At 38.2% G+C, this 23109-nt stretch overlaps 3 protein-coding genes across 3 annotated transcripts; all 3 read right to left on the bottom strand.

Moving 5' to 3' along the window:
* Nucleotides 1-8142: 8142 nt before the first annotated feature.
* On the bottom strand, nucleotides 8143-9733 carry LOC111327601 (beta-4C adrenergic receptor-like). Its single transcript, XM_022931819.2, has one exon. The coding sequence runs from the start codon at nucleotides 9585-9587 to the stop codon at nucleotides 8715-8717; it is 873 nt and encodes a 290-aa protein (XP_022787554.2). The 5' UTR covers nucleotides 9588-9733; the 3' UTR covers nucleotides 8143-8714.
* Nucleotides 9734-13743: 4010 nt separating this feature from the next.
* Nucleotides 13744-15600, bottom strand: LOC111327600 (melanocyte-stimulating hormone receptor-like). Its single transcript, XM_022931817.2, has one exon. It carries the CDS (start codon nucleotides 15513-15515, stop codon nucleotides 14631-14633), a length of 885 nt encoding a protein of 294 aa, XP_022787552.1. The 5' UTR covers nucleotides 15516-15600; the 3' UTR covers nucleotides 13744-14630.
* Nucleotides 15601-19778: 4178 nt separating this feature from the next.
* LOC148716206 (melanocyte-stimulating hormone receptor-like) lies at nucleotides 19779-20865 on the bottom strand. Its single transcript, XM_088745707.1, has 2 exons — nucleotides 20812-20865; nucleotides 19779-20681 (listed from the first exon to the last, which is right to left on the bottom strand). Exons 1-2 carry the CDS (start codon nucleotides 20863-20865, stop codon nucleotides 19779-19781), a joined length of 957 nt encoding a protein of 318 aa, XP_088601833.1.
* Nucleotides 20866-23109: the final 2244 nt, after the last annotated feature.

The following is a 23109-nucleotide window of genomic DNA, read 5'->3' as shown; positions in this document are numbered from 1 at the left end:
ATGTCTCCATGAATGCACGCCGACGCACGAACTATTTATCAAATAAAGTTTGTTACCTGCTCTTGGACGACGAGCTCTGGCTGTTTTGTTTCCGTTCATAAAGCTTAGAGCATTTTGAAAGAACACCTTTGAGGAATTACACGTACTGATTGGAAAGGATGCTGAGTGCTATGGGAATTAAATTTCCTCTCTTTTTGAATAAGGGTTTGAGGGGAGGGGGGGAAGAGGGGGGAAAAGGGGGGAAGAGGGGGGAAAGAGGGGGAAGAGGGGGAAAAAGGGGGGAAGAGGGGGAAGAGGGGGGAAGAGGGGGGAAGAGGGGGGAAGAGGGAGGAAGAGACTCGGCACTTGATCTGTGCTCCCCTGATGTTTCAAATCCCATGTCACGCGTACAACAGCACCTTGGCCACACCTTGAAGGTTTGAATATTTGTTAGTGAAAATAAACAATCCCTCTGAGAATACCGTAAATGTAATTTATATTGCCTTGGCTGCGCAGCTCAAATAGAAAATTGAAGTACGTGTCTAGAATGGCACGGCATATGGTTTAGATATATTATTTTTAAATTTAGACAGACTAAAAATGAAATAATTTTGTTGCTGCCACTAGACCGCGTATTTTGTTGCTGCCACTAGACCGGGATTTTGGCAAACTCGTGAAGTTGAAAAAATAGAATTGTAGAGCACATTCTGGTAATAATAAACTGTCAACAACAAATGATAAATTTTTGTTATCGCTTCCTTGTGATAGCTTTTTTATCATTATTATCATTATTATTATTATTATTATTATTATTGTTTAAAAATTAATCCTTTATTCACCATAATCACAAAAAATTATGACAAAAATTATGATAAAATGCTTGAAAATCGAAAAAATGTGTTAAAATGTCTAATAAAAATGTAAGAAAAACTAGAGGATACACACTATTATAACAATAATTCACTCTAATCATCAAAATATTTACAAACAAATTAAGATAAAATCCTTAAAAAATCGAGGAATACATGAAAATGTCGACTAACACTGAAATTATCTAAAAAAAAAAGAAACTAACTAACAAATGGCAGCCACTGAACTTTGAATATCTAGGTCTACATTAGTAAAATCCAATTTGGGCCTTCATATTGTTCTGGATCCTCTTAGACCGATTAGGGCGGATTATTATTATTATTATTGTTGTTGTTGTTATTGTAAAGATGAAATAAACAATTTTTAAAAATCGAGTTTCCAGATGGGATTTGAACCCACGACCCTCCGTGATCTAGTCGGATGCTCTAACCACTGAGCTACAGGAGACTCTATGGTGAGCAAGGGTCAATTAGTGGGTATTGACTGGAACCGCATCACGCGGCTACACAGCCAAACATCAGCTAGCGCATAGAAGCTCACTAACAGCATCACGCTGTCACATTAAAGCATCACATGCATTAAAGCATCACATGCAGCCAACCAGCCTCCAAAGTGAGCATGTAAAGATGAAATAAACAATTTTTAAAAATCGAGTTTCCAGATGGGATTTGAACCCACGACCCTCCGTGATCTAGTCGGATGCTCTAACCACTGAGCTACAGTTTAATGCATGTGATGCTTTAATGTGACAGCGTGATGCTGTTAGTGAGCTTCTATGCGCTAGCTGATGTTTGGCTGTGTAGCCGCGTGATGCGGTTCCAGTCAATACCCACTAATTGACCCTTGCTCACCATAGAGTCTCCTGTAGCTCAGTGGTTAGAGCATCCGACTAGATCACGGAGGGTCGTGGGTTCAAATCCCATCTGGAAACTCGATTTTTAAAAATTGTTTATTTCATCTTTACATGCTCACTTTGGAGGCTGGTTGGCTGCATGTGATGCTTTAATGCATGTGATGCTTTAATGTGACAGCGTGATGCTGTTAGTGAGCTTCTATGCGCTAGCTGATGTTTGGCTGTGTAGCCGCGTGATGCGGTTCCAGTCAATACCCACTAATTGACCCTTGCTCACCATAGAGTCTCCTGTAGCTCAGTGGTTAGAGCATCCGACTAGATCACGGAGGGTCGTGGGTTCAAATCCCATCTGGAAACTCGATTTTTAAAAAGTTGTTGTTATTATCGTTAATATTATTATCATCATTTTATTATAATTTTCATTATCATTATTATATGTTTAATTATTATCACTACTATTTCGGTCGTTAATATGTTGAGCTATGAAATAGGATGAAACTACAGTTGTTTGATTTTCGGGGGAACCTATCGAAGGAAAGAAAGAAAATTGAAATAGACAATTTCATAATAACCACGGTTTTGCATAAACAGAACTAACTTGATATTATGATTCTAACTTCTTTTCAATCTTCGCTAAAATGAACCAAAAATAAAAGCAGGTAGAGCTAATTTAAGAAAAAGGAACCTCAAGGAAAAGCAAATTAATCGAATGAAGCCTTACACTGCTGTAAAAAGTAAAATGTTTCATAAGTCCGAGCTTTCGCCGATCAGAGATGCTGATGATAAGGGATCCCTAATGATGCCGTTGATCGGTGAATGCTCGGATTTATGAAACATTCTTCTTTTTACAGCAGTGTAAAGCTTCATTCGATTAATTTGTAGAGCTAATTGATAATTAATAATTAATAATTAATAATTAATTTCTCAACAATGCTGCTGAAGGACAACATGAACAGATCAAGGAAAAGCATTTTTCTTCTAATGCAGGGTCACGGGAAATCATTTATTCCAGATAGGCTACTCCTCTGCGTTCAAAATTGATTCTCACTTACTGGGAATCATTAAAATAGCTGAAATAAGCTGCCCAAACTGAACTCTTGTCGTGTAATATAATCGTCAGCATAATCACTGACGTATGTTGTTATTATATAATCACTAACGTATGTCACACATATGTTTCATATGTTTGTTGTTGTTTGATAATCACTGACGTTTATAACCCTAGTTAATTAGTTCACGTTAGGCTTTCGGCCTAAAATGTGTCCTGTTGTTCTGACAACTGCCCTTCGGAGCTCGCGTAGGTGCAATAGTATAAGAACGGATTAATGCTCGAGTTCAGGAATGCTTATGTGTCAGTTTGTTTTAGGGCTTCGTTCAGAGGGAAGAGGGTCACTCAATATCGAAATGGTAACAAATAAAGGCATACAGCAAAGATGAATAACAACGAAGTTTATGAGTGTTTTTGGCACTTTTCGGAGATTGCTGAATGCTCAGTTTACCTTCATCTGGAATCTGTAGCTGATGGCGACGAAAAACTGGATAAATATTTTTTGTAGTAAACGTAACAAATAGACAAGCCAAAATAGACACAGCTATGGGGAAGAAACGAACACTTTCCCAAAAGCTTGATGTTACCACAAGACAGCCAATAATCCAAAGAGCGAGATATACGCGCGTAACTCGATCTGCAGTCACCATTGGGTGATATTGATAATGTAGAACCAGAAACCGATTCACACTTATGGTAGTGATACCAAGGAGAAAATGCAATTATCCGTAACCATAAGTTATTTGACAGTTCGTGGGTAACACACAAGGTTTGTGATAAAAATCCATCTGAAAGATCTGACACAGCTAAGTTGCAAAGCAGAGCTCTGTGGAAGGTGAGTGAAGTGAAGTTTCCTTCACTGCAACATTTAGCGCCAAAAAATTTACTATCATGGATATTAAAAAAGAAAAGAAAAAAAAAAGTCTTTTTACAGGATTAAACAATTACTGGTGAACCAGTAGTTTCTATTGTGGTCCTTGCAAACAAATGAAACAAATGGTCTAAATTGAAAGTAACATCATTAAGAACCCCAACCAGCCGGAGGCAAACCAGTTGGCTATTTACAAGCGTGGCCAAGGATCTGAACTCGGGGCTGCCGTGAACAAATCCAGTGGTCAGGGTGGAACTTGAACCCGGGAGTGGCGGATTACGAGTCCGACACTCTAACCACTCAGCCACACTGCCTCCACGTGATATTGGCATCATTGGTGCGTTAAGGACACAATTTACGATGGCAATAGTCTCTGCACGAAATGTCTTTCCCGCGATTTTCCTGAGGAGTTGGTTGCCCGCAGGTTTGTTATCGTTTCGTCTCCGATTTACGGCTATACTCGTTGAATTATGCATGTATAAGGTTTAGGAAGAGCCGTTCATCATTATGATTGCCCATATCTATCTGGTGATATGGAGAAAAGCAAGGCTAATGTCTTACATAGGATCACATTGACACGAGATAACACTATGAAGTCAAAGTCAAAGAAGCATTGAGCCTCACTTGAAGATTACAGAGGAAGGTTTATACAGACCTACTTCCGTTAGGTGGAGGGCTTCCACTTTATTTGAAATGGAAAAAGCAGCACTTTTTTTGTTGTGAAACTTGAAGGTGTAAGTTTGTTATCATCGAGAAAAATTAGAACATTACTTTTCGCTGTCGAGGTGACTAACAATTTCTGGTCCAATCACCTTTCGTCATAGGAGGACCATACGGTGTACAACGATGTATGTGCTTCTTTCTCTCCATGCTTTAATCAGTATGTAAATGAACTACCAGACAAATCATCGTTGAGGACAACATAGCCTAGACATGATAAAATGTTTTAACTAGATACAATGAAATATATGAAGTTCATATATTTTGAACTGCGGTATCTAATACCGCAGTTCAAAATATATGAACTTCATATATTTCATTGTATCTGATTTATCACTTTCACGGGTTTATTTCGAATCAACTTAACGGCCTGCTCCCAGTTGGCTTATTAGCTCAATTGGTAGAGCGCTGCACTAGTATCGCAGAGGTCAGTAGCTCGAATCCCGTACAGGCCTGATTTTTTTCAGGTCTGATTTTCGCTATTGCTTAAATAGCGCTATCTACTGCGAGGATCGTGCATCATACGTATCTAATACCGCAGTTCAAAATATATGAACTTCATATATTTCATTGTATCTATTTATCACTTTCACGAGTTTATTACGAATCAACTTAACGGCCTGCTCCCAGTTGGCTTGTTAGCTCAATTGGTAGAGCGCTGCACTAGTATCGCAGAGGTCAGTGGTTCGAATCCCGTACAGGCCTGATTTTTTTCAGGTCTGATTTTCGCTATTGCTTAAATAGCGCTATCTACTGCGAGGATCGTGCATCATACGTATGTTTTAACTAGCTGAGCAAATATAGTTATGCAGATCTGAGAAAACGACGGGGTAATAGATCTTATTTTTATCCAAAGGAAAACAAGAGACCCCATTTGAAGGATGTGTGAATGGTAATCTCCCACTCTACAACGAACATCTCTTTCGATTATCAAATGTTGAACGAAAAGAGAATCAACAAATTTATGATTAACTGCCTTGTGTGTGTCTTAATTCATATCAGCTGCTGATAATTCGAGGAGAAATGTGCAAAAAGTTTTGCAAAGGAAGATATAGAAGACACACGAGAACAGTTTTACCTAAAAAAAATTCAGTTTGAGGAATTATTCTATTAACATAAGCTGTGGTTTGGCTGAGAGATTTCTTTTAGTGCTGTGAAGTTCTAGAAGTAACTGTCTAGGGTGAATTAAAGGTAGAAGTCGTTAGTGCTTTCTATATTTATCTGGATTTTTTTTTGTTAGTTTGGTCGTCAGCTTGTCGTGAAAGAAGCTAAAATTAGAATGAACCATGAACACTTTAAATTTGAAATGAGTCTGTATGTAATTCTGTAATTACTCGAACGGATGAGAATTCTATTATGCTTTAAGGCACCTGCCATTTCTTCTAAACTCCTTGGCTAATGTCAAAGGAAAATTAATTGATATGCGAAGGAGCCCGCATTTGTTTGAACTGGAAAGGAAATGAATTCATCCACTAGAAGTAATCATCGATGTCCATTTACAACTTACCCCTCTCATTGAATAATTGATTAAAGGATTTGATCTATCTCACGCTTCGTAACTTTACTTAATGCAAACCCTTGCAGAAAGCGTCTGAGAGAAAAGCGTACAATGGATAAATTTAAGTTGAAGTCTCCAAGTCTACATAATCTTTTGGAATTTCCATCTCGTTAAATGAAATAAAACACTCGCTCCGTAGTAAAAATCATCATTTGGGTTTGAAATATAGGAGCTTAACAATATAAGGGTAAAGCGCTTTTATCCATGTATTTTATTTTACCACTTCTAATTTTTATCGTTGATAACAAACTTCTGCCTTCAAGGTTTCACTCAAACAAGTGTTTCATGACAAAACAAAATGCAGTATTTTTCCATTTTAAATAAAGGAGAAGCTCCCTTGTAATGGAAGTAGGCGTTACCAAACTTTCCTCGGTAATCTTTAAGCGAGGCTTAATGCGTCTTTCACTCAGACTTTGTAGTGTTCTCTATTTTCAATCTGTTCCTTTACAAGACATTAGGCTTACTGTTTTCAAGACCGCCTTTCGGAGCTCGCGGTGTCGCCAGCAATACAAGACTGGATTGATTGAAGAGTTAAAAAATGCTACGGTTACTGGAAAGGTCCATCGAAACCTGTAATTTATCTGTGGAATACCTGATGTTAAATAGGTAGAAAACAAAGGGGTGTAGCACATAATCATCACAATGTAGTAGATGAAAATGGTTTTGGCATCCTTGGTGGATCTGAGCACCCGCTTATTATTTTCTGAGGCTTCATTCAATCTTTCTACTGCCTGTTGCTGAATGCTAATCTGCATTTGATGCCGATGAACAATTCGGTAAATTTTAACAAAACAAACAATGGAAATGGAAAGGTACAATGAAATGGAAACGGTTGCAGCGTAATAATAAATTTCATGTGACCAGGTTAATAAAATGGCGATCAGCACATGAAGGGACCAAAGCGAAGCTGATGTGTACAAGGCTCGACGTACTGTCACAAAACTTGGATATCGCAAGTGATAGTGAAGAGATAACACCCGGTCAACAGCTAAAGCTGTAATTGTCGAAAGAGAGGTGCCGCAAACAGAGAACCCCGTGATATGAGTTGCTTGGCCGAGATAATAGTTTTCTTGTACATACATGAAAGCCAAAATGTAAATCGGTTGGGCGAGAAGTGCAACAAAAAGGTCTGAAACAGCCAAATTGCCGAGCAAAATCATGGATGGCGAACGAAACGATGGAATCCTCAATATGGTGGCGAGAACCAAGACGTTGCCAAAAATGGATACGAGCATCAAAGGAAAATTAAGGATGCAGTTTGCGATTTCGACGGTTTCTAAGCCGTAACTATTTTCAGAATTGCGGGAATGGTTAGCTCCAAATTCACTCGTCATTCTGGCCGAGATGACTTACAAACGCATTAACTTCGGTTAAAAGGTACCCTCTTAAGTGTTATGCAGCATATGGCCAAACTGAGTGTTGGCATACATTTTATATGCATAATTAAAATGTGGAAGATATTGACCAAGGTGCATCTCAAGTTTCACTGAAGTAAAAAAAAAAGTAAATTATTATAAAATACCAAACATTCCTGGCTCTCCTCTCTTCTTAGTGGGTTGTTCCGGTCTTACAGCTCTTAGATGGATGCGATTGTTACGGGAGAATTGCCATAGGGCGTCTTTTTTTCTGCCTAACTTCCACTGCATACAATTTTCAATTTGTTTCTTCTATTGTCATAAACACTAACGAAAAAAATGCTTGTCATTTTTATCAGAGAAGCAAAATCTTGCCGTCAGTTCCATAAGACTTTTGGTTCACGGCATGAAGTTGTTCGCACTAGTATTTTGACTTTAGAATATATTATTTTTTCTGCAACAGTACTTAATTGAAACAGCCCTCCGATTTCACTGACGAATCGTTTTAACTTTTTTTTTTAAGAATCTGTCGTAAAAGCTAAAAATATTTATGTTTAGTAAGGTCACGAAGTTTGGCTGTGAAACACCCTAACGTCGTTGTTAGCGAGCACACTACTTCATTGAATTTGCATGTGTCAGCAAAAGTCACTTTCTTTCAACTTTCAGCAGTGAAATCTGTTTTTCCTTCTAACTTTTTAATTCACGTAGATATAAAACTTAATCGGTTTATGGTGTTAACGTTTGCCATGCTGTTTGTATGTTGAGGCGCAATTGTTAAAAGTGTCACCTGAAAAAGGAGAAAGCTTTTAACGGCGGATTCTGATCATTCCAGTTCATCATTTATTTGTTCACACATGGCCAATGTATTGCTTAAAACAAAAATCCTCCAGAGCCTTTTGTTTTTCAACTGTTAGTCTGAAGTTGGTTAAATCAAATTCAGGGAGTGCGTCAGGACATGAAACATGATTTTTGAAAACGGCCATATCGGTCACAACAGATACCCAAGTTATATCTTGGTGGGGTTTGAAAAAGTTCATCGAGATTCGTAAACTTCTAAACTGTTCAAAGGTTGCGGCTGCTCCTCAGAATTTAAAGTGTTGTCGGACCAATGTGGGTTTATTCAAGATGATGATGAACGCAATTTGTAGAATTTGATCGGAAGTTGCGCTAAATGTGTATAGTAAGGGTTTGACCGCCATAAAGTCAATAAACTTCTTAATTAACGGCAAAAAAACTGGAAAACATTAAAAGTGTAATTTCAAGTCATTTATCTACACCGCAATACAACGTATTTATCGACTCGGTGGTTTTCAGTGTGTTTAGGAAGCGGATTCGTGCGCCTTCAGGATGTCAGTTATCATTTAAAAGACGCCCTAATCTACTTCTTATGAATATAAAAAAGCCTGTAGCTGACTTCATTGTCGCGAACTGATGTCTAACTATTAATTCGCCAAACTCTTTTATTCTATCATTTGACACAAACACTGCCTTTTAGTTTTTAAAACGGCTGCTCGAAGGTCGCGAAGGCGCCAACAGTAAAGAAATGAATTGATGGACGAATTGATAAACACTAAGGTATCAGCCAAGATCCATTCAATTTTCCAAAGTTCAACTGAGATTGACATGCTAATAAACATAGGTGTATAGCATAAAATCATGGCAATGAAATAAATGAACGCATTCACAGCACCTTTCTTCGATCGTTGAAAATCACGAACTTTTCCGGAATTAACACTTTTCATCGCTTCTTCTTGAATGCTTATCTGTAAGTGATGCAGTCGGACGATCCAAAAAATTTTAACGTAAGAAACGGCGCTCGTGAAAAGAGAGATCGCGATGGTAATAGCTATAGTAAATTCGTAAACAATCTTGTTGAGAAAAGCTGAGCATGATAACAAAACGGCAATGATCCAAAGAGTTGCCAATACACATATGGCACGACTTTTAGTCATAACCAGAGGGTATCGCAAGTGGTGATGAAGAGCTAAGATCCGATCCACTGCAATGGCTGTCATTGTGAAAAGAGAGACACCACTTGCTATAAAACCCAATGTCCTCGTTGCCTCGAAAAGCGAATAATTTCTTGTTAAATAGGAAGCAGCGTAGAGCGGTTGAACTGCCAAGCCGACGAGAAGGTCAGACACCGCCAAACTGCATAGCATTATCGTGCTTGGCGAACGGATCGAAGGTGTTCTCATTACAGCTACGAGCACCAAAGCGTTGCCAGAAATGGTTATGAGCATCAGGGGAACGTTAAGGACACAGTTTAACTTAACAATGGTTTTAAGACTGTCATTCTTCGCCAAAAAGTATCTCTCAAATTCACCGGCCATTTCAGCCCTCGTCCGTTTTCACTTATTTTGTAACAGAGTCCTGTTGTTGTTGTCTACTCCAAATGGTCGCGCTCACAACTCAAAATTGAAAATATTGCCTTAAAAAGCTTCAAAGGGCCCTTTAGATGCGTTTCCTTCATATTCACCTGTCCTCTTATGTCTTTCTTTAATTACTGCATCCTCCTCTTATTGCATTGATCGATGTTCAATCGTGCATAATTTCATTTGTATATGTTAATTTCTCTTTGCCCATCGATGACGATATTCTTTTCGCTAATTGTTTTAAGCAGGCTTTTAATGCAGCAATTTAAATTAAATGCTGGGGGAAGAATCCGTCTTTGGGCTTGATTTCACTCACATAACGCTTTCTTCAAAATTACCATATACGCCCCCCAATTTCAATGATAAATCGTTTGTGTGTGTGTGTGTGTGTGTAATGGAAATCGTACTGCCAAAAAAATTCCTTATTTCTTAATTTAATTTTTTTTTGACATGTCTACAAATGTGAGTTTTCTTTCCTTTTTTCAGCTCTCATAGGGATTTACGAAAAGGTAGTACTTTCTAATTCTATAATTACAGACAGGGGAGCAACTGATTGTGGTGATGCCCAGGGTTGAACTCTCCAGTAAGTTTCCGGTATAAAATCTTATTGACACAGTGACGATAATTTCTCGCAAGATGTGAACTGTTCCGTATCGCCACTGATACTTATTTTTAATATTGAGTAACATAATATCATAATCCAGTGATGAGGACGACGCCTTTGTATTTGATATGTCATGATACACAATGGGTGTCACTTCCGCCAGATTTCAGCGACGATTACATGTATGTTAACCAAAATTTTCAACAATGCACTTGGAAATTTCTCTTTTCCTTCACGGATTCTATGGGAAACCACCGTTATGTAGTTAATTTACTAATGTATAAAGGCTGATAGTTTCGAAAGAAACTGTTTGGGGCTGCGTCGGTGGGAGTAACGAAGTAATTTGGATATATCAACAAAGTTGAAGTGGTAAATTGGCCACCGTATAGTAACGATTACACAAGCTGACGTTTCGAGCGTTAGCCCTTCGACATTCAGCACTACAAACGTCGCATAAGGAAGATTCCTACCGCATTCCATTCAGTCTCACGTTTCACCCTCACAACCACTCAGTTAAATCCATCATTCTTAAAAACTTTAAATTACTTCAAAACGATCCAGCGACAAGCATTATCTTTTCGCAGCCTCCGCTCATTTCATTCAAACGCGAGAAAAACATAGGAAATTTTTTGGTCAGAAGTTCTTTTCAGACTAATGAGCAACCAGGCACTTTTAAATGCGCTCGTGCACGATGCAAAACGTGTCCTTTCATTCACAACACTGATAAAATATAGGGACCTAAACGATCCATTAAGATCACCGATCACTTCACGTGCACCTCCGCCAATGTAATCTATTGCATAACTTGCACTTATTGCAAAAAGATATACATCGGCGAAACAGGCAGAAGACTGGGTGACCGATTCCAAGAACACCTTCGAGACGTGGAAAGGAATGACAAGGACACATCGAAACCAGTCGCTAGACATTTTAATTTACCTAATCATTCTAAGCAACATATGGCAATCTGCGGTCTTTCTTTACACTTAGGTAGCACGGAAAGCCGTAAAAATCTTGAACAAAAGCTCATCTTTCAAACCGGCAGTCTAAATCCCACAGGGATCAACGAACGCTTTTCATTCCACTAATTTATTATTGTTTTTCTCGTTGCCATGTTCCCACCAATAACGTAGCTCCATTCTCCGCTGCCTTTAAAAGCACACACAACCCACAATTCCTCTATTCGCTCCGACGAAGGGCTAACGCTCGAAACGTCAGCTTGTGTAATCGTTACGGTGGCCAATTTACCACTTCAACTTTGTTGATATATCCAAATTATTTAATTAATTTACTGACTGCAACAAGGATTAACTAAAATGACTGTTTTGGATGACTATTAGTACTGTTACTGATACTATTTACCTTTGTAGCAGAATTCGTAAAAATACTCCATTTAATGTCTCATTCATCCTTATGGTTGGAAAAGGAGCATTGATTGTAAAATTGATTTACCGACTACAACAAGAATGATCTAACATGATTGTTTTGGATGACCATCTGAACTATTACTGATACTATATATACGCTTTGTAGCAGGATACCACTTGCGTGAAAACAATGCAATGTCCCATTCATCTTTGTGTTTGTAAAACGCGCCCTGATTTTGTACGATTTAATCAGCGCGTGAAATCAATTCGCCCTTTTTATTAACCCCACCCTAAAGTGGCGACCTCATAAGTAGCAACGGAGATCCCAATGCAGCGATACGTAAAGACCAGTAATTGTTACAGAAGAGGGTAGTTTGACTGACATCTTTACGGTTGGTAAACTCTTTCATCTTACTTACAAGATATCTGTTTTGCCATGCTTACAATTACCTCTCGAAGCTCGCGGAAACGCCAACAGTATAGAAAAGGATTGATCGATGAGTTCATAAATAAGAAAGTGTCCGCCACGATCCATTCATTTGACCATCTGTAAGTTGGAGAAATAGCGACAACTGACCAGGTAAATGATAAAGGTGTATAACACATTATCAGTACGATGCAAAAGATAAAGGTGTTTTTTGTCGTATTCCTTGACTGTTGCAAGTTGTGATTATTTCCATTGCTAAAACCTGCTACTGCCTGTTGTTGGACCCTGATCTGAAGCTGATGTCGACGAACAACGAAATAAATTCTAACGTAGCAGGCCAGGCATGCCAGTAGGCAAGTGGTGGTACTAACAGCTATTGTCACGGCAAAGACATGGTTTCCCAAAAGCGTTAAGAATAAAAACATAAAAGCAACGATCCAAAGAGCTGTTGATAGATAAATTGCCCGACGCGTTGTCACCAACTGCGCGTATCTCAGGTGATAGTGAAGAGCCATACAGCGATCCACGGCTACTGCCACCATAGTCGACAGAGAAACGCCACATGCTGCGAAGCTCGTTGCTGCCATTACTTTGTAGAAAATGGAGCTCTTTTTTAAACGATAAATGAGGTAGCTTGGTTGGACTAAAATTCCAACGAAGAGATCGGAAACAGCCAGACAGCAGAGCAAAACTATGTTCGGTGAACGAAGCGAAGGGGACCTCCATATGGCAACTAGAACCAGAGAGTTGCCAGTAATTGATACAGGCATAAGTAAAGCATTGAAAATGCAATTAATGATTTCAAATGTCTCTAGACTAGAATCACCACCACTGTTGTCAAGATGCTTTGTTTCATTTGTTGATGCCATACTGGTTAGCATCTGTTTCTTCCCGACGACTGCAAGGTAAAAGGACCTGTTTTTGAGCAAATATTTTACCACTCTAAGTACTTCACTCCGATGGTTATCGTTGGCAAATGCACTAAAAGCATCCAATCGCAACACAAAGGCTGGGGTTTAAGCACATGAAATTATCCAAGAACTCCTTTGATAATACAGCATCACTTTACAGTGTGTATCTTTTTCTGCCGAGGAATCAGCATACAAATGAATATTGGTTTGGTTAAGAAGCCCTTTTAAGGTGTTTCATCTTTCTAAGTGCTCTTGCTTTCTTATCTTTCCCTGTTTTGATTGACACTACTTGCAACACTGTGCTTTAGAGTCTCCAGCTAAAACTTATTAAAAAACAGCCTGCACTGATGTCATCACAGCCTTAACTACTAATGCATGTTTACAGTGCTTCCGCTGTGAATAAGCGTAAACGAAACATCCATAGGGTATAAGGGAATATCAAGCGAAGCCTCAGGTGATAGTGACTAATGAAATTTCCCTCTATGAGGTCCTTAAAGCCTTGATGTAACACGAGGCTAATTAAGAACATTTTGACATGAAGCTGTTGTTTACACTCCCACACAAATAGATCTGTTTTAAAAAGAAGCAACGAAACAAACTGACCTTAAAAACTATGATAATTTTGGCCTGGATTGACATATCAGTGGAAGTGACAAGAAAACTGTTCATGCCACGATTACATATGAATTAACATCTAAGATAAATTGGCAGCAATACGTGTGCATTTCCGTTTGCTATATATCCCAACCGATAGGTGCCTCCTTAATTTAAGCTCGTCTAAAAATTATTTCGCGAGAAAAACTTAATTGGAAAAGGAAATACGTTGGTGGCAAAATATTAAGTAAGTTCACTCAGGAACGGTATATTAAATAACGCTGAATGACAGTAAAAGTGACCATAAAGATGACAGAAACCATTTACTTCTAGGCTGCTCACACTTCGATTCATTTCATTTATTTAACACGAGATTAGAATTTAAAGCATCGAAAGGCCCCAGTACTTGAGGCTAGTTTGTTGGCAGGTCAATGTGTTACCAACTTAATAGGAGTGAATAACTTTAGCTAAAAGCTGTGCTCCCTGCAACCGGATTGAAATATTCCCACTCTATTTTTTTTTTTTTTTGACCCGAGTCAACTTTAAATGATTTCATAATTTTTTTTCAATGATGTTATAGAAAAATCATCAGTTGATTTCACAAACGGTATATAGGTCAGTTTTAATAGGGAACCATCACTAGCGGAAAACTTTAAACCTAGCGATGTTTTCACAACTGCCTTGGTAGTCTCCCAATATCGTGTCGTGTCGATAATTCCTTCTTTGTTTTTGGTCTTTCGATTATACAAATAATGCCAACGTGAACCCTTTTTTTAGATGTATAGTCTGTTATGTTGATTTATTTTCAGGATGAAGTTTCATAAAACTTGCTAGGCCTTGTTTTTTGAAGCTTCTGTATTTGCAGTTAACAATATCTCGAATCTACGGCTTGCTAACTTTTATTTAAAGTTATTGATGACTCTAGCCTCGATGACGGGGAAATTTTTTTTATTTTAAACCTTGTCTCAAATTAAATCTGTATTGAAATCTCGAGATATCGTGACTTAATAATTAATAAAAGGTTTTCTAAACAAGGAACCGATTCGAGAAGAGCAAAGCGTTGTATTTGCAAATTAAACCGCCTTCGTGAAAACTAATTTACTCCGTTTTCTGCCTCAAAATATGCTTAGTTGTCTTGGCCACTGCCATTCGAAGCTCACGAATTCGCCAGCAATACAAGAAAGGATTGATAGAGGAGTTCATAAAAGCTACGGTCTCTGCCAAAGAAAGTTCGTTCCTCCAGTATTGACGGGAAATAGCGGAGACAGACATGGAAATAAACAGTGGCATGTAACACAATATCATTATCGCGTAGTAAATAAAAGTGTTTTTGGCATTTTTAGTCGATCTCACGATGTTCAATTCATGTCCATTTGCGTTTTTGGAAGTTTCCTTCGCCACTTGCTGAGCTTGAATCGTGATCTGTAACTGATGTCGGCGAACAATGCGATAAATTTTCATATAACATATGGTACAAACCAGTAGGCAAACTAATATAGTGGCGACTATAGTAGAGTGATAAATATTCTGCTTCCAATAAGTTGAAAGCGATAACACCACACAGATTAACCAAAGCGTCGCTGATATACAAATGGCGCGCTTTGCGGTCATAACGTATGGGTAACGCATATGATAGTGAAGAGCCATCAATCGATCTACACTTATAACTGTTATGGATGAAAGTGAAACACCACACGCAGAAAACGCTACTGTTTCCATTATCCGACTCAGAGATCCCTCTTTGGTCATTTCACTCGCAATGTAAAGTGGCTGAGCTACAAGACCAACCAGAAGATCAGAAAAGGTCATGCTGCATAGCAGAATTATGGATGGTGAACGAAGCGAAGGAGTCCTCGACGTGGCTATCAGAACTAGTGCATTACCGATGATCGCCATAAACATCAGCGGAGCGTTTAGGGCGCAGTTTACTATGCTAAAAGTCTTAGATGTGTCGGGAGTATTCGTTCTTGTTTCGTTTACCATTTTGGCCCATGCGCTTTCAGTTTTGAGTCAGTGTTGAGGTGCGTTTGCGGTTTAAGTTGCGCAATACAACAAATGAAACTAATTAAGCGAGAAAAAGCCGATTTTGAAATTTGATACAAATATTAGTAAGAAAATACCAGCTGCCTCTGAGGGATGAAAGCGAAATGGCTGTTTACGTAGAACCCCCCGAGCGGGTTATGAAAAATTCATACCCACGCATACGATTAGATGCGGAAGTTGAAATAATGATTATTTCATCAAAATATTTTTTTGGCTGAAAATAACACTTTAATTCAGTGACTATCGTTGTATCTTTCGTTGAGTATCGTTGGCAGAAACTGACTAAATAATTGTTTGGGGACTCGATTAACGTTGTTCTGTCTATTATCAGGCATGGGACTTTAGAGGTTGATGTTTAAAACAGATCGACCCACGTTGTTCACATGATACCCTGATAAAGAAAAGTTAAACGTATATAGCTGTTCACCTAAAAAGTAGAACATCGACCAGTGTTAGTAAGCTTGTTGTGCACCGTATGAAGTGTGCGTATGTTTAAAAATGAAAACATGTGTTTCTAAATCTTTCATATGCTTATGTATAATTTATTATCATAAATATATTAAGTAAAAATATACTTGACCATAATGCCTGAATGCTTTAAAACTTTGTCAAGTGTGTTACACCTTGCGAATACTTTCCGCTTGCTCCTTATTCATCATGCCTAAAAGTCGAAATAATTTTAATTTTTGAATTGTGCATAGAAGAGGGTCTGGATGGGGTTTAGTGTTGAGTGTTATTTGGCCTTTTTTTTTAATATTTAGTTTTAAAATTTGTAAAATTAGAATGTTTAGCGTTTTAAAAAAGTTAACCGTTAAAAGGTGTTAAAAGTTAACTGTTAAAAGGTGGTAAAAGGTGTTAAAAGGTGTTAGAACAGTGATTTCACTCATTAAAGATCAATAAAAGTTTCATAGAGAAGGCAATAATGTTAGAAAAAAAGGACTAAGATTATTCAAACTTAGCTCTTATGATAAAGGGTGCAAAACTAAAAGCAAAAGGAGAAGAGCCTGCGCGGAACTGACCGAACTGGTCAGCATGCAAACTTTGTGTTAATGCGCATAAGTTCTTCAGACATTTTGTGGTCAGTCGTTTTTAGCAGACTTCTGTATACAAAATGGCCGCCACGTCCGCATCGGTGGGAGTTGTGGAAGTATTAGTCAGCTTTTATAGATGTGGCGAGGAAAATGCTTTTGAAATGCATGGAAGCAGAATTCCAATCGGTAAAGAGCAAAGAAATATAACGGACGCAAAGAAGCATTTGATCAACTTTCTTGGTATTTCACAAATGGCCACCTCATTGGGGATGGGAAATTTCGAGTTGAAACTGTACCGGCTGGCCAGGTATGCCCACGGGAAAACGAAGAATTTACATATCCTTACGCAATATCAATGGGAAATAGAGTTCCACTCCTTTTTTCTGACGAAACCCAGAGTGAACTCAATCGTGAGTAGACAACTGATCTTTCAAATTCATAAAGTGCAGGAAAAAATTGCAAATTGCAATATTCACTGGAAAAGCTAAGGTTTTGCTATTCAAACCCAGGTTGTTCTTAATAAAAATAACAGTTATATTTGGTGACTTATACTTATGTTAAAAGACCTTAAAGACCGTACGTTACTGACCACCGTAGTTGAAAGCCTTCATGCAGTCTCCCACTTTAAAAACGAGACTTTCACAGCTTTACAGTATGCTCGAGACTTTGGCACAATTGCAAAAGAATCATTAAAAAGAACGACAAAGTGGAGCGCCAAATACTTTACACATGACAAATCGTTTTATCCAGTTCCAACATCTAGTATGAAGTTGGTAGATGTTGAAGTGATGAAGCCTCTAACAGCTGCAAGGATAGATCCTCCAATTGAAGTAGCGATGAAGGAGTTGGTGGACAAATACCGTCCTGTGAGGCAGAGAACAGTGCGGAGTGAAACCACAAAAGAGAAAGCCGGAGCTCTCCCACCAGCAGTGTATAACGCTCAACCTCCTCGTTCCAAAGTAACGTTCCACGACGACTCAACTGTTGAGGGTCAAGAAAGAATTGAACAAATTATTCCGCAAGTCACAGATGACGATGGGGACTCGCACATACCCAGCATTACGTTTGTGAACGATAGCGCGGTTGAAATAGTTGCCGTTGGTGAAGTGCCGGATCAAGAGGATTAATACGACACCGACTCAGGCAGGGATATGGATGATGAAAGGCAAGGGGAGTTCAGATTCAAAGGCTGGCTTGCTGCTGATACATTTGCTAAGAAACGAGAGGATTAGCTAGTGAGGACGCAAAAGTCTATTTCCCGGTAGCTAAAAGGAGCATGATGATTGATTAAAAAATTTTTTAAATAAAAGATTGCAAAAGTGTAATAACGACGGAGGAAAATTTTCACTGTCGAGTATAATGTACCCTTTTGCTGAGAAAGGGTCTCCCATGATTTTCCATGATAGAAACATAAACAATGAAAAAACCCAAAATTGTAATCAAAATGACACAGTCTGTAAATTAATTGTAGATATTCCATATCGAATGTCCAGGTTTGTCTTAATTAGTATCTTTCGCTTTTTTAAGCCATTTGTGCTTACATTTGTATCAAATCAAGAGTTACAGTGAGTTTTTTAGTGTTAGATGTTGCACAGCTTAAAATGTAATTGTTTGATGTTATAGATGGAAAAATTTTAGTGTTTAGCGTTTTCGAGGCACACCCATCCAGACCCTCATCAGAGAAGCTAGCTTGTTAACCTAGCTTGTAACAACTATCTGATGAGGTCTACCATGTGATAGGAAATGCGTAGTTTTGAGTCCCTTTTAATAAATGAGACTAGGTTCAGAAGAAATTTTTTCACTTAATTGGTAGAGACTGGAACAATACAAAGCCATCTATCAGGAAATTCCAGTCTTTGTTTTTTTTCTAAAGCACTTGCTACGTTTTTAATTGATATACTAATTTATAACCTTAAGATTATTTCACAGTCACGTTTTATAATTTTATCATTACCACTTCGTAGGTGTTTAACTATTTTGATAATAGAGTTCTTAAAAGAAAAAAAGGTCTTTACAATCTCATCAATCATTAGACAGACAGACAGACATCTATATTTATACAGGATAGCCCCTTCAGTGTAGTAAACACTGGTATCAACGGGGGTCCTGTTACCCACCCATCCCACCCCAGGGGAGGACATCCATCACACAGTAATCTCGTGCGTGGGAAATTAACGTCTCCTGCCCCTAACCCTGCAGGAGACGGGACCTCCATTTATTCGTCCCTATCCGAGAAGACTAGAATATCTAACCATTACTTGATGTTATAGAAAGGTAGCATATTCTTCTCAATTATTTTAAGACCCTGAGTGTTGGTCCGGCCATTAGAAAGAACTTTCAACTAAATTTGACCAATGGATGGGAAAACCAAAAAGGTATTGTATGTACTAGAGACTCGTTCAAGGTAAATTGATCCTGAGAATAAAAAAGGTACCAGGAAATAAAACTTCAAGAAACTTCCCGTACTTTTTTTACAATTTTTATCAGGCATATTCTCATTTTAGATAAAAGCAATTAGATATCTGATTGTTCTTACTATTACGCATATTATCATAGTTATTATTATTACAATTAGCAGAACATGGGACTTCAAGAATCCCTAAACTCTTCCCTGTGCCCATGAATCGATTAAACTCAACCCCAGTGTCCAGAGAGCCTTTAATGGTAAACGTAATTGGAAACGTTTTCCATGACCTGTTTCTTTCCCCATTGTCTTCTAACTGCAAATGAAATGACGCTTCGAAATTTGTATTTTTCTGCGCATTAAGAATTTTCATTAAGAGTTGTAAATATGTAAAAAAAAATTGCTCACAGGTAAGGGATCTGATTAACATCAGAAAGAAAAACTTTCTGTTTAACGAATTTTTTTCCAAATTACCAGCATTAAACAACTGGAAGTTTTCATTCACCTCAAACGATGGAAATATGTTAAGACACACAGAATTTTAATTAAAATCTTACGGACGATGTCTTGTTTAGCTCTAAGAGGTCTTCGAGACGACAGCACGTGTTAATTATGAGTGTTTCCATAAAGTTTGAGATTTTTAAATCTTTATAGGTGTACTTTACTTCACAAAATTCGCTTGCGTAAACATCAACAATAAATTAAAGTGCCTTGCTCAGCGGTGGTTCATAAACTGGTTGCTGAACACAATAACGGATTGTTTACATTTTATCTGCATATCTGCATGTACCGGCGTCTCTGCCACAAGGATTCAGCAATTTCCATTAAGCCTCCCAGTTCTCCCTGTAATATCTTCATAACTTCCGCCCGGAGCTCGCGTACGCGCCAACAGTACAAAAAGGGATTGATAGCTGAGTTCATGAACACAACTGTTTCTGTTAAGATCCACGCCTTTTTCCAAAGCTCGGGGAAAACGGACATAATTGCCTTAGTGATAAACATTGGCAAATAACAAAGAACCATGGCGATGTAATAAATAAAAGTGTTTTTGGCACTTTTGGTTGACTTCTTCATGGCATGATTATATTCAGCTTTTAAAACTACTTGTTTTTGGGCTTGAATCTGTTGCTGATGCCGACGAACAATACGATACATATTAAGGTAACAAGCAGTGCAAATCATAAGGCAAAGGATTATACAGATAGCTATCGCAAGAAAATAAGCAAGATTGCTTAGATGATGCGAGAAGGATAGCACTACAGCGACGATCCAAAGAATTGCTGTTAGATACACGGCGCGACTTCTTGTCACCAATTGTGGGTATCGCATGTGATAATGAAGAGATAGGGAACGGTCAACTGCTATGACTGTCATGGTGAAAAGGGAGACACCGCTGGCTGCAAAGGCCAGGGTAGCCATAGTTGTCTGGAGATAAGTCATCCCGGTTAAGGCATTTGCAATGTAAACTGGTTGTACAACCACGCCAACGAGAAGATCTGAAAGGGCCAAACTGCAGAGGAAAACTGTACTTGGAGAAGAATTTAATAATGTTTTTAGAATGGCAGCCAGCACTAGGATGTTTCCAAAGATGGATACGAGCATAAGTGTGGCATTGAGGACACAATTTAGGACAACGATTGTTTCAAAACGATAAAATTGCTTTCGATTTTGCTTGAATAATTACTTAAAAATTCGCTTTCCATTTTTGCATCTGCAGCGCACAGATTTGTTGATTAAATCTGTTAAGTTAGTCTTCGTGTGGCCTTTACTGGAGAATACACACCTACAAGTGTTTCCTCACAGTCGGCCGGTCCCAGAAAACGCTGAGGTAAAATTCAAAGGACTGTTCTTGCATCTTAAACCTTCAACAGTTACTCAGTTGCAAAGTGGCTTGCCTGTCATGGCAGGCCTACTTAAATCCATCCCTACCTTCCTTAAATGGTGTGGGCGTTGAAATTTTATATTGCTCTGAGGAAGCGGAACTTTCTCTTAGGCAATATTATGATCTAAAAAACCAAAAACTAATGAACTTACCAATTATCAAGCCTGAAAGTAAACTGCTGAATAGCTTAAATAAAAGTTTTTTATTTGAATTGACTTAAACAAAAAGATACCCAAATAATGATTGGTTAGGTTACGCAACAGTTTTTCTCTTTTTTTTTTTTCATGCGAAAAATAAAACGAGGAACTCTACTTAGCGCCTCAGTAGGTGTTGTGCAATAAGCAGGTGAGAAGTCATTATTTGTTGACAACCTTAATCTGGGTACGTTGTTGCAACTTCAGATTTTATCTGTCAAGTAGCTTTGCCAGAGTTTGCATTAGAGTTATTCTATATTAGTTGATAATGGGATTGGATTTTTTCTTTGACAAGGGATTATTCATTGTCTTCCGCTGAGTCTTTTGAGTATAATTGATAATGTGCGACTAATCTGATGATTTTCAGCGCTTCTGCAATTTCTTTTATTAAAAAGAAAATGACACATTGACGTCACCCGCAGCGTATCAGAACACGCGTATCTCGATAATAACCTGTGTAACTTGACTAAGATGAATAAACACATCACCTATTGGACCTGAAGCTAATTTCCTGTCCGTTTGAGATTAAACTGTTTCATTGGCATTAACGTAAAACACAAAGATGCCCAGTTGCTGAGATATTTCATTTCCTGTCAGTGACATGTGAATAACAACATGCAATAGAGGTACGTGATAGTGTCTGAGATGATAGAAACCTCAGAGAGAAAACGTCCTGAAGAAGATTTGTTTTCCGCTCTACGATGCAGTGATTTTTAATCGTGGTACATGTAGCCTTGAAAAGTGCTGGCGTCGCTATCAAGGTAGAATGTAAGACGGTACTATGGCTGATTGACACAGCTCAGAGTTTTTAAGTTTTCTATTGAACCGTAGCGATATTGATTACCAGTTAAACAACATAATTGTGCTCCTTGCTTTATTGAGAATTCTGGAAGGAAAATTTTATATTCGAACCATCAGGTTATGTAAAATAAGTGAGCAGTGGCAAGCTAAAAGTAGCTCTCCGGAGCCTCCATACACAACCTCGGGTTGGTTTGTAAGCCGCACTAAAACACCGAAAAGTGTAATCCTTTTCCAGTCCAATTTTAAGTGTCTTCATGGAAGCAGTGGTCAACCGGATTAGCCCTCTTGCCGCGTAACCCTGGACGAGATCGAGTAGGATGGCTTAGTAAATAGGTTCTGAGCTGCTTCATTTAAATTATCTCATTCCTGAGATATTGTTACTAATAACTCAGGTGAATGAAAACCAATATCAATCAATCAATCAATCAATCAATTTATTTAACGTGGTCAGAACGCTTAGCTAAAAGCTAGTTTACAGGTACGCCACGAAATAAAAAGAAAAAAGGAAATTATAAAGCCTTGTGAAGGTATATAAATTTAAATAAATAAGAATTAAGAACTAGAATATATAAAATGTAAAATGTAATCATTAAAAACAGGCTAATATTAAAATATAAGAATTTAATAATGTAGTCAACGAGTTGAAATATAATTAAAAATAGATCCTCACCGCGCTAGAGTCCCGTGAGATCTAATGTTTTTAAGTAATTTTTAAAACTAGTAAATGTCTGTATCTTTCGAGACTCGTCCGGTAAAGCGTTCCATAGTTTCGATGCAGCATATCTCCATGATCTTAACCCGAAGGTTGTTGATTTTACTTTTGGGAGGTCCAGTATTGTGGTGCCCCTAAGATTATAAGTGGAGCACCTAACTGTTATAAGATCACGTAAGCTTTTTGGTCCTGCATCACTAGTTAATATCTTAAAGACAGTGGACAAAATTTTCGCTAATCGCTGTTCACGAAGACTTGAGAGACCGATACGCTTACAAAGTTCCTCATAAGGGGAGGACTTATCTCTAAAAACAAAACGGAGCGCACGTTTGTTCACCAACTCTAACTTGTCAGCTGATTTCTTATTACAGAAGTGCCACGTTTCGGAGCAGTAATTAAAGTGTGGTAAAATGAAGGCTTTGTAAAGATCCCTTCTAGTCTCGAAAGACAACATTTTCTGCATCCTTTTTAACACAGCCACCTGTTGACTGACTTTTCTACATATTTTAG

This window comes from Stylophora pistillata, chromosome 14 (assembly GCF_964205215.1).
Source record: "Stylophora pistillata chromosome 14, jaStyPist1.2, whole genome shotgun sequence".
NCBI lineage: Eukaryota > Metazoa > Cnidaria > Anthozoa > Scleractinia > Pocilloporidae > Stylophora > Stylophora pistillata.
The sequence above is the reverse complement of the archived record's forward strand: the minus strand, read 5'-3'. Positions and strand labels throughout refer to the sequence as shown.

Bases quoted from the DNA above. Each gene is read 5' to 3' on its own strand.
- LOC111327601 (XM_022931819.2), bottom strand. From the start codon at position 9,587: ATGGCCGGTGAATTTGAGAGATACTTTTTGGCGAAGAATGACAGTCTT.
- LOC148716206 (XM_088745707.1), bottom strand. From the start codon at position 20,865: ATGCAAGAACAGTCCTTTGAATTTTACCTCAGCGTTTTCTGGGACCGG. The intron at 20,682-20,811 runs GTGAGGAAACAC...TAATTATTCAAG, and splicing joins TTTTCTGGGACCGGCCGACT to CAAAATCGAAAGCAATTTTA.
- LOC111327600 (XM_022931817.2), bottom strand. From the start codon at position 15,515: ATGGTAAACGAAACAAGAACGAATACTCCCGACACATCTAAGACTTTT.